Source organism: Rhea americana, unplaced genomic scaffold (assembly GCF_003343005.1).
Source record: "Rhea americana isolate MKP2758 unplaced genomic scaffold, rheAme1 scaffold_24, whole genome shotgun sequence".
Taxonomy (NCBI): domain Eukaryota; kingdom Metazoa; phylum Chordata; class Aves; order Rheiformes; family Rheidae; genus Rhea; species Rhea americana.
Window position 1 is genome coordinate 1,957,858 of NW_028186357.1, and position 12,431 is coordinate 1,970,288.

Sequence of the window (12,431 nt, forward strand, 5' to 3'; positions counted from 1 at the left end):
TCTGTTTTTTAAAGTATTTTTTAGACATAGTAGAAATCAAAATAGTGGGGGGAAAAAAATTCAATCAAAATGTTTTAACCAAACTATTTTTTACTTTTGCTTTAGAATAAAAAAAAAAAAAWTTGTTAGATAATGTCAATCTGTCGTACCAAACYGAAAACCTGAAAGTCAAACATTTTCCAGTTGAAATCCACAATGTTCCCTAATGTTCAGTTTTCCTTTTTACTAGAAAACCATCAAGAAAACCTTTTCCATTCATTTTCGTCAAGCCTGCCGGGGTAGAAGGGGGCAGCGCAGGCACTTGTAACACAGCGCAACCACAGGAACTTTCGCTGCCTGTTTCGGATCTCCCAGGCCGTGGACGGCGRGGAATCGCACTGCCTCGGACCGGCAGGTACGTGAGCAGCAGCACCCCCATCCTCTGCCTAGAGAACGGGTGCCCGGCAAGCAGAAGGGAAAATACAGCCTTACTCCAACCAGGGAGCAAAACTCCTGGCTCCCAGTTTTGTTTTCTCAGCTATTGGCCTAGAAAAGAAGCCACGCTGGTCGTCTGCACTGATACTAGATTAAAAAGGGGGGGGGAAGGAAGATAGTAGTTGAAATTATATTTTCCACATTTTGTGGCATTTGTTCTTTTTCCTGTAACGAGCATTCTTCAGAAATTTCTGATTTTTTTTTCCCCTCCGAATATCTGAAAACCAGATATTCTGCGTGCTGCTGACAAGGCTATYTTTGATGAACAGCCATAAAGGTATTAACAGGGAGACTAGACCTAGAATTCGCATATTTGATCACAGTAAAATGAGATTATCAGCCATAAACGTTGAGTGTTATCTCACTGGTTACGATCGCTGCTGAAAAGCATTCGGAGGCTGGCTGAAGCGGTGCAGGCTGAGGGAGTCGAGGTCCTGCACGTACGCCGTTTTACCACAGCGCCGTCACGAGGGTTCATACACGTGAGGCGCGCGGTAAACCTTCCCTCCTTCTCACTCTTCTTATCCTGTGACCCGGGTTATGGTGTTGTAGGGAGAAAAAGGGAGCTGGAATTGAAGTAAGCGCTATTACAAAAACGTGAGGACAATTTATTAGAACCGTTATAGCATCAAATACGTAATTTTGTCGCACTTCTGTTACTACTGCAACATTTTGAAAGACTCGGGCCAATTTCCCCAGAATTTTTTTGTAGAGAAAATCTGAAAAACAATCCATAATGTTAAGAGTCGACCACAGAAAACTGTTCCACTTTGACGTTTTCTTATCAATCACTTTGAGACAACTGTTAAAGCCGAATTAATTTAGGTTCATTCATGCAATTTTCTTCACAGAGGATTTAAATACTTTTGGTTTTACTGTGACTGAAAATTAGAGCTGGATTTCATTCTCTCAGAATATTTCTCAAATAGACCTTCATTGTCTGTAATCCCAGGCATTCATAATTAGAAAATAGGCAGAAAAATATAGATACAGTGGCTACAAATGTTTTATTTCTGCCATCTGTGGAATAACATATAATTTGATATGCAATAAGGGAAGTCTTTTCCCCTTTCAAAAGCAATTGCTGCAGCTGAGCGGTTTCTAAATACCGCCACGTACTACCGTTTGCACTTTCAAGGTGTTCCTCTGTCCTGGCTACGACTGTCATCATCGTTTATTAAACTTCAAAGAATTTACAGTGCTTCTTAAAACAGCAGAGAGAATTAAATCTCAAGTTTTTGCCAGGTAAGTTATGCTTAAAGATGTTTGGGGGTTCCTTTCCCCCTCCTCTTTTAAGGGTAGAAGCTTATAAAATAGTGTAACTTAGAAGCATATAAAAATTGTAGAATTTCCTTCTGATAACTGCTGCAGTAATGATCACTGCGCTTCACTGCTCTAAGGTTAAATCATAATACCAGCGGGCTACGTTTCGCTCCAAAAATCACCGTCTTGAGTATGCATCTGTCAATATTTCTTCAGATCCGTATTTAAGACGTTTCTACTGGAAGCTTCCAACACAGATAAGCAAAAGACAGACGACAAGCAAGAAATCTGCACCACCGCGAGATTCCACCGCCAGCCTGTCTGTCGCACACATTTCTTGTGTTTGGGATTCRGACTCAGCCAGGCATTCTTGGTCTAGCCTCTGCAGCAGCTGACATCGGTATGAGAGTTTTTTTCCGAGGAAACCCAACAACAAACTTCATCTTTGGCAGATTATTCTTGGGGTGAGAAAAAGTTGCTCTCAAAAAATTTTCTTAAGTAGTTTGAAGCACGTTAGTGGTATCTTCTCCTTTGGCTTCTCAGGTCTACAGGCTCCAATTTAACCCCCAGGCACTATTTGTATAAGGGATGGGGGAGGGAAATAATAAGATAGGGAGGAATGAAATAAAGGGAAAAACAGAGGAAAAAGCCATAAAGCTTGAACCCACAGTTTAAATGAACCTGATTTTTTTTTTAAGGTGCTATCTAGCTGATAGTGTCTTTCAAATAATATTAAGGAAAACCTATAAATAAATAAATAAATAAGAAGAAGTAAAAAAAAAAAGAAATAATCCTGTTGTTCAGCAATGATCTGCTTTTAATAAAAAGCGGAAATTTAAGGACCTGCCTATTGACCTCTGGCGCTGTGCGCCAAGACGAACGCGCTGCCCGCTTCCAGGGCTCGGACCGGCGGCAGCCCCCCGGCACGGCTGCCAGAGGAAACCACGCTCCGCGTTGTAAAACTGGGTTATAAAACGCACAGTCCCAGGATTTACGTCCAGTCGAGTGAGAGGACAAGGTGGGTAGTCCCTCAACTACTGTATCTAACACCATCAGTCTCCAAATCATATAATAAATTTATAGCACATGATTGCAAGCTGTGGGGATTTATCACCTTTTCACGCGCTTTTACGGGCTCAAAGGAAACACAGCGGGACGGGAGAGACGACTAGGCACCGACTCAAAGCCCAGCGCGCAGGACAGCCCGCCGGGTTTAGAGGTGTACCAACGCAAACCGAGCTCTTCCAGCACCAAAGCCCGCCCGGGGGCGGTGGTCTCCCCCTCCTCGGCAGCACGCCGCACAGCGCCGGGCGTTTTTTTGAGACGCTACGTTATCTTTCACTCACTTGGCTACAGGGATGGTGATGTCCCTGAGCCTAAGCTGCTTAAGCCTTTCAAAAGCTCATCCTTCCCTCTTCTAAGAGGGCAGAAGTTGATGCATAAACAGCCACAAAACCCACTTGTAACCATATTAGTGCATAGATAAATTTCCCCTTTGCAAGAAGTTAAATATTGAATCACAGAAGCACACTCGAGACCCTGTTCTTCAGGAGCCAGAACGGACGCCAGCGCTTTCTTAAAAATYCATTTGTTCTTTAATTAAGGAACATGCTTGTTCTTATTTAATGAACCTGGGCTATAACGTAAGAGCAGCCCAAACAACTACTCATCTCTGCTTTGATTGCTCTGTGCCTGGAAGCGTATTACAGAGGATACTTTACTATATGAAACGTTCAAGYACAGAGACCATAATACATTCAATAACGTTAAGCATTAACGCTGCTCAGGCTATAAGACTAATTTCTGGTGTGTTACTGTGTAACTACAGAAAGCAGATGAAAGCTCATTTTAGCAGGAGGGATAGTGAGCAAACAAGTCATTTATGCACTAACAAGAACAAGAGTCAAGGCGAATTTTATGTCTGGGGCCGAGGAAGGGGGTGGCTCAGCATCTCTGCCTCTTACGAGCAGGTCAGTAACTCTGACCCGGGCACCTCAGGTGATCTGGAGCTTTTTCTGAGCCTAACCTATTTCTGCTGAAAATCAAGGATAATTGAACCCTGGAGTGAACTGCAGGCTCCTGCTTCCAGACRTTCCTACCACATACTCAGCCTCAGTGAATTACTAATTGCTACACTCGAGATTATTTTAATTTGCTCAAAATGTACTAGTTTGGAAACAGTGGCACAGTTGGGTGCACCTGGCGATGACTGCGCAATACTGCAGTGGGTCATTCAAGATACAAGGGCAGATTAGATTGGATGTACATCTGTCTGCCATAATACTATAAGATTTATAAATACATAGCCTATTTATCACCTTTTCTTTTTATTATGTAGATGCACACAGTRACTAGAAAATCCCAGGATCCCTAGGCTTACGAAAGTATTAGGTAAGTATCCATACGTCTGCACACGTTGAAGCATCTCTGCTATGTATAAATACAATACATATATATATTTACAGATATATTTTATCCACACATAGATCTGGAAACAAATTTCTCCTAGTATTTACAAAGCCACTGTGCATAATTAGTCAACCAGCTTCTGTTTGAAAATCAAAAATATTAGCGTTAAAGATATCTCTGCCCAGTTCATGTCTGTTACATTGATAGGCTGGTGTACAAAGAGCTTGAAAGAAATGAGTAAACTTGCTGAGGGTTGCGGTGCCGCRGCCGGGCTGCCCTGCACGCTCCCGAGTCCCTCAACCCGGCGGCTTCCCGGGCCAGCGTCTCGTTAAATCCCACCGCGCCGAACAATCAAGCCGCGGACGGTGAACGCTCTCCTTGGACTTGTCAGAGTCCTTGAACCGCTTTATACCTGTTTTTCACAACAGCTCGTGGTAACAAGCTTCTTAATTAAATGTGTGACATTTGACATTGCAAACCTCCAGGAAAACCAAGGTATTGCAGCAACACACAGAGCTCTCACTCAAAAAAGCCCGGATTTCAACTCTTAATTCTGAAATAGTTTTGAGGTGGATGCAGTTAGACATTTCACCTTTATGGCTTAGAYCTATATATACTTCTAAGATTTTCTACTGATCATTTGAGAAAAAATATGAATAATTCAGTATGAAATAATGAGTGCACTCATTACATACCTTTAGCAGCTAGCTGGCAGAAACTGAAAAAGAATTTATGCATCTTCAAAACCTGCTATGGCACCATCCATAAGAGAGGTTGTAACACGCACTTGAATTTTCAACAATTCTGTTTAGTCAGAGGCAAAGTCAAAGTGGCTCTTTTCCTAAATTTTTTTCAGAATACATGACACTGAAAGTTTCATTTTTTAGTGTTGGGTTACACATAGCATAACAAGGCTAAGTTATATCTTTAYAAGCTTTATTTGACAAAGAACAAATTAAAAAAAAAGCATGGGGAAAATGTCTTTCACTTAGCTTAGGAGAAAACAATTAATTTGGATCAAATCAGAATAATAAAATACAAGATGAGAGAAGAAATTCAAAGTACTTTCCTCAAGATTAGCAGATCGTGCCTATCCAACTGGGAGCAAGATAGGGTCTAGCAGACAGGTTAGTAAGGATTTTATTATCTTTTATTAATAAAATTATTATTATTTATTATTGCTATACTGTTTATTATTGTTATTTATATTTATTGTTTTGTTATTTTATTAAGGATTTATCTAGTGAGACTCCTATAATTAAAGCTCAAAACAAACTGCAGTATTTTACTTTTTATTATTAAAATTCATCAGTATTCCTATATCATACAAAGCAGGCCTACAATACATATATGCAAGCTTCCATTTCACATTTGAAAATTAAATCTGTTTAGCATTTTCCCCTGTAGATTCAGTGGAAATACTGATTTATATTAGGTGAATCCCCAAATGAGTTCAGCATAATTCCTCRTATTACAAGGAATATCAAAAAGCATTCATAATTATTATTCTCTTTATAAACTGTAAAACACAGAAAAGTGCTTTTGATGTTGTCTCAAACTTTTTTTTCATTGTTTGAATTTGCGACCATCATCTACATCAGCAGTACTTCAAGCATGTGCCTGTGGTTCACTTAAAAGTACGTTTTGACACCCATCAAAATGTACCTCCTTGCTTTGATTGTATCTTTTCTGCAGTTCTTATTCAAATAATCTAACTTTGATTCTCTCATTACAGTCACAAACTCTATCCAACTGCAAATTTTAGAAAGTATTTTGCTTGGTAAAGTAGTTTTACACAAGGTATGTGTATTCCGCTAAACAGATTGCAGTTTCCATACATGCGGCCCTCAAACACTCTGCAAATCTCCCTATTTGCATAAGATTCAGCAAAGTGCAAAGCATCAGCCCAATACATACACGCAACGCACGTCCTGCTTCAGGCTTGCACCTCTCACCTAACTGACGTTCAGTGCTCGTGCTAAGGGGTGTCACTGTTGACACCATTTTCTTTCTAACGCTATTAAGAATTTGATAACCTGCACTCTTCCAATCTAATCCTTTCAAAACACACATGCAATGTGTTAAAAAACATGAATAAACATGCACATAGAACACAGTAACTTTTATGATAAAAAAGCATGAAGTACGGAGAAGACACTGATATAGACAGAATCAGAAGACACTGGGAAACATCAGGTGCTACCTTTACCTGGACGAAAAGAGATGCTACCCTTCACTGCTCTCTTCTGCTGGAGCTTCTTTGGGAAAAGCCTGTCTTTCCTATCTTTTGACTAGAGGAAAGCTCTTAAATGCACCACCATGTTCTTGGATTTACAGGCCGCAGGAAAGATGTGGGCTTGCAGAGCTCACCAAATTCAATGCAATTTTAAGCATTTTACAGATTTGGTAACTCTTATTCCATGAATCAGCAGACATTGCAAAGAATGAAAAAAAAGAGAGTCAAAAAGCCCAATCCCATAATATTTGAAATGCATYAAGGGTGACAAAAGCTGCACAGCAGCCAGAAAAAGATGTCTAAAGTATCCTGGCCACTTTGTTAGGCCAGTCTGTAGTTTACTTCTCCTGGTATCTTTTCATTCTCCTCTACCACATCCAAACATGTTAATATTCATTCATGTATTAATCTTCTTGTTGCTGTTGGGTTAAGTGTAAAAAGACAGCATGGCATGTTCTTCTTGATGTAAAGCTGCCACCTTTGGAACCAGTTTTCATTTATCTGGATGACAGCCATGTACTTGTATACAGTGCACAGCTATCAATGACATTCAGTGCTTCAGACGCTTCCTCGTGTTTTATCCAGTTTTACAGATTATTATTTTTTGATATTGAACRTCCCTCTTCTGTTTGCATCTTTACATGTCCTATTATTTCGAGTAATTATTTAYAGACATCTCCCAGTCCTGCTTTGGGGTTCCTCAGCTGGAATGTAACGTATTCTGGCTGTTGTGCTTCATGGAAAACAAGTTGCTGGGTTTTAATGCAATTCTCAAGCAATTTTCCCAACCACTGCAGTAAGGTTTTACCCCAATGGGCTTGCAACATACCATTACAAGTCACTTCACGACGTCAAATGTGTTTAAAATAATTTCTGCTAAATGCCTCCAAGCAAGTGAAACGAGACGGTTGCCAAGCTCACTTAACTAGCCCTTGCTTTTCAACCATTTAMGGGGGAAGGTTTTCCAAACATCCCTGCCTGCCTATGCAACTCGTAAGATTACAGCCCCCCYCGTCAACTCACAGAGCTTAGGTCTGCAGCAGACCACAGACCCTAAAGCTTAGGGCTGGCAGCTGCAGAGATCAGACAAGTCTCCAAACTACAGGAAACGCACTGTGTCGTAAGGTAGAAAACAAGAAGGTGAGAAATCAGCAGCGCAATTAAGCCAAAGCCCATTACAACCTGTAGAAATATTGCCATAGGTGTCATGGAATTAGCCTCAAGTATCATTTTTCTGTTATATGTTGGCTCCAGTCTCTTGCACTAATTGGAGAGGTTAGCAATCAATAGGAAAAATGCAAATTACCTTTCAACTGCTGGGCTGGTTTTCGCTTTTTGTTTGTTTGTTTCCAAACAGAGAGTCACCACATTTTTAATTTGTCCAGGAGAGGTCATACAGTCACTTTAAACATGCATTTCAGCGTACTTTTGTAAGAATTTGACTCTAGGCTATTTCCAGAAATATGACTGGTTTCCATGAAAATAGCTGATTAAATTCACTCCAAGGGAAAAAAAAAATACATATAAGAAAATGCATCGCTGTATTGCCTGCCATTCACACTTTTTTCTCATAAAATAAATCACAACCTGTGACAAGCCCTGGCTTGAAACTAGTGAGTATTTTTCATGTGATGCATAATACTGCTCTATATTCCCAGTAACAACGCTAGATATTTTCTTCTTTAGTAAAGTGATGGCACAAAAATACTAGCTGTCCAAACAACCAAAAATCAAATTTATGAGTACAGAAATGTAGCCTTAGTAACTCAAAAATCTATTAAAACACCACTAAAATACATTGATGTTGGGAGTATGCACAAAAGGTTCTTTAACTATTTATAGACACATGTAGTAATAAATACAAAAATTACACACTATCTCCATGTTTTCTTAWTTTTTTTCTCATTTTAACTAGTATATGTCGCAGAGAAAGAAGGTCAGTTGTACATTACAAGGGGAAACTGTCATATTTTGCTTGGTGCAGTATTTCAATCTTGAAAAAATACAGAACTTTAAACACGTGCAAGACGATGCACTATCCTTTGGAGAAGCTAAGGCACAACCACTTCACTATTGCTACCARTGTTATTATTTACACCCTAGTTCTGTCCCAAAGCCCAAAGGAGCTCCAACAAAAATTAGAGAGAAACGAAAGGATGACTTGCACATAGAACCATCTCATTACGGTGCAATTCATCGCAATAGGTTGCCTGTGCATGCTTGTTCAAAATGTTCAAGCTGTTTCTGTTCTCTAGCCACCATGTGATTACTGCCTTGGTGTCTTACAAGGTGCGCAGCAATGGGAGAGGTTTTTTTTTTGTTTTTCTTTTTTTGTTTTTTTGTTTTTTTTAAAAAAAAAGAAGAAGCAGCTTAGCTTGAACTGCGAATTTAGAAAAAATTAAAACAAAAAATACATAACATCACTGCAAGGCAAAGCATTCTTTGTCTTACCCTAWTCAAGGAACTAAATCTTCAAAGTACTAGAGAAAAAAAGCCACTTAGAAAACAAGAGAAACCTGGGACATCAGTCTTACAGCAATCCAAAGGAAGTCCAGCCCAGACCTTCATTCGGATATTGAAATGAAGATCTATGTATTTAAACTGGTATCGCTAAACTCTCCCTAAGATTTATTAGTAATTCTTTCATATTTCTGAATATAGACAGTGTTCAAGTGCAATTTTAGAATCAATAGACATACAGGAACCCAGAAACGAGTAACTTAAAACAAGATGATGTTGTGCCGAACCCCTAAAAAAATTCTCAAATTCCTTCAGGTCACAGTGTAGTATATCTAYATCATTTCCAATGTAATTACACTTCTCTCATCATTGCATTGCATCCATGGACATTTATATTTTGATCTAGTGATCATGAAAACAAGTCATTATTTATTGTACATTATTTATTTTTCTGCAGAGGATTAGTTTGATGAATGGGGCTGATATAGAATTTGAATGAAGGTGTAAGGTGGGCTGTGATAGGCAAAAAGGTTATGCATATAATGCAAAGTCTTTCTTTTGGAACTTCAAACAAGAAATTCAGCAACGTAATTTCAGTACAGTAAAAAGGAACCAGAACATGTTGATTTACATGCACATACATGCAAACTCATGCACATGAAGATTTCTRTCAAGCTGTCCAGTGCAACTGTTGATTGCAAGCAGAAAGACAGCAAAATCTGATGAGTAATTTTAAAACAYATGCCACTAGATTTGAAGAACTAAGGAAAACAGATGTAAACAACACAAAATCTTGGTTGACGGAGTGCTRCTGCAGTACAGAACTATGTCAGACTCTTGCTGACAACTGATTCCATTGGTTCCCTTTTGCACAGCCTAATTTGCAAGCACTGGTGCTCTTGGCACCAGGAAAAGAAGGCTACAAAGTTTAACGGGTTATCTGGAGGAAAAAGGGAGARGACAAAAGCTGAAGATGAACAAAATTATTCGAACTTCAATTAACAGGTAAGATAATCGTAACTCCAAATGCCACRTGGATATATACCAAAATGAAGTAGGAGAAAATGGACGATGAAGATAACGATAGGAAAAATGCACTGCGAGTTGGACCGAGGAACATGCATACTGAATCAGAAGCATGTCTCAATATAAGGAGAGGTGGYAGAAGTAAACTAACATTATCTTAACACTGACAAAAGAGCATTTCATCATGTACTTCACACCTGCAGCTGATCAAACAATCCCAGCTATATGTGTAATGTAAAATTTGCTGAGAAGGTKACATAATTTGTAGAAGCTACACAAATGATAAAATAAGAGCAAAAATAATATCTACTCCTATCAACATATAACATAGCAACTAAAGTGAAAGGTATTGTCTACCCTGTTCACAGTAAACAAAGCACATTGTYACTGCATTAAACTTCAACGAACGTTAAATATTCATAGCAATATAACACACTTGACTCCTGCTTTCATCTCAAAATATTTCAGTATGCCTAAATATCCCAAATACCATGTCTAAACTCAGGCACAGGTTCAGCTGTGTACAGAGGATACAGCCTTGCGTTTAATGATGCACAGAAAGACATATAGATACACAGCCTGCAACTCTGATCTGAGCGAAATCAGGATCACTCCACTGATCTTCATGGGGGCTTCCATCATTTAGATTTCTTTCCCTGAGCTCACAATTAACTCTATTATGCTTTCTGATCGTACAATTACTGCTTACAAACGCAGTGGAGATACCTCTGGAGTGAAATGCAACAGCTGGTTAACAACTCGCAACAAAACTGCACCACAGCTGAGGATGAAAGTTGAAGAGAACTACTTCAGCTTGTGTCTGCAGGAAGAATTTAGCTAGAATGGCTGTGTGCATCCAAACCAGAATTTGGGRRRAAAAAAATCTTTATTTTTACACWATTTCATAATCAAATCTTCAGTGACCTCAGCACAACACTTTCATTACTGGCTTTAATTCTCAAAGTGTGGTTTTATTTTGTTACACAGGTAACGCAGTTCAATATCCCAACCTGCCCTACAGTACCAGTATATTTATAATGCATTTTCCATTTCTTCCCATTATTTACCTCACCCAGTACTATATAAGCAAATAAAAACCACCCTGCCAGCAGACAACCTTACAGAGAATAGGTGGAATTTCCACTCTGAAGAGATACTGTACATGTTTTATTTGGTCTGAATCTTAATTGTATCCTAAGGGTTATCTTTGTTGATACCACATATGAATAACAAAGTGAAAACCTAAGCCCAGGCTTTCATTCCAAGCTATATTGTTTTGCATTTGTTTCTCTTTTAGCAGAGAAACTTCACTGTTCCAAAAAATCATTACTCACTGTCCCAAAAGGCTGCTCTCACCTCCTTATGTGATGAGGGATTCAGTGAGCCACAAAGTCAGAAAGAAAAAATGTCCAATATAAAAACGATACATTTATCAATAGGCAGAACTTAGTCAGTGGTAATTCATAGACATATGACTGGCATGGACTTACCTGTAGGAGATCCCTCCATGACATGACCAACATAGGGTCCTTCTTTGAACATTGGCCTGTTATCATTTTGATCAATTACAGAAATGTCTAGACGGACTGGGCCATCAATGATTTTCCCGCTTAAATCTGTGATCTCAACTTCCAGCTGTACGAACAAAAAGAGAAAAGTAAATTCATTAGTTCATTATCAAGGTGAACAAGGAGCAAGAACAAACAGCTTACACCAGCGTTGCTGTAATCAGCCCCTGGCAAGGATACCACGTGCAGCTCTGAGACTGGGCTAGGAACAGATTTAAAGTCTAAGTAAAAGAGAAAGTCAGATATCCACTCCTATCAAAATACCGCTGGGTAATATGAAAATGCCAAGCTTCCTGAAGTACAAAATCACTAGAGTATGGGGGCAGGGGCAACCCTCCAGAATTTGATCCCAGTTATGTGAARATTTGCTTAGAATTTGTTTCTTTACTTTTTTCAAGTACAACTATATTTAAAGCACACACATATGGAACTATCACATTATAATCTACTTATATCTTCTAAAACTCAGTTAAGAGCTTTTCATTAAGAAAAAAGRTGAGAATGATTTTAGACCTACTAAAAAAATGTACTCAATGACGATGGAATGAAATATTACGTTAGATACTTCTAATACTTCTTCATTTTGTTTAATAACGTATACAACAGAACAACACATATAATCTTATATAAACAGGAATATATGCACACATGCGCTCATATCGCAATGTACAAAAGTATCTGTTGAATTAAAGAAGACATACGCAGCTGGGGATTTGTTTGAACTTTTTACTTCCAAAAATTGGAAGGGAAGGTAATACCATATATCTCAACTGTCCACTCACAACAAGAGGTCATACTGAGTCACTAAAACAGCAGCAGCCATCAGGGAAAACCAACTAAAACTTCTTATATGATAACAGAAAAGGTCAGTTTAGATTGCAACCATGTTCTACATTTGCAGTTCTCTCTCTCCTCACTATGACATAAATAAAAACAGCAATAAACACATCAGGAGACAGGTATCATTTCCACCGTWCCCTATTCTTCTCTGGACT

The 12,431-nt window shown here is 38.9% G+C and overlaps 1 protein-coding gene across 2 annotated transcripts in view; it reads right to left on the reverse strand.

Moving 5' to 3' along the window:
* Positions 1 to 12,431, reverse strand: part of CDH13 (cadherin 13) — a 482,277-nt gene that overhangs the window by 191,378 nt on the left and 278,468 nt on the right. For both annotated transcript variants that reach the window (XM_085306414.1, XM_085306412.1), the window contains exon 6: positions 11,359 to 11,503. In XM_085306414.1, the coding sequence (XP_085162540.1) occupies positions 11,359 to 11,503 (145 nt within the window). The remainder of the gene's footprint in view (positions 1 to 11,358; positions 11,504 to 12,431) is intronic.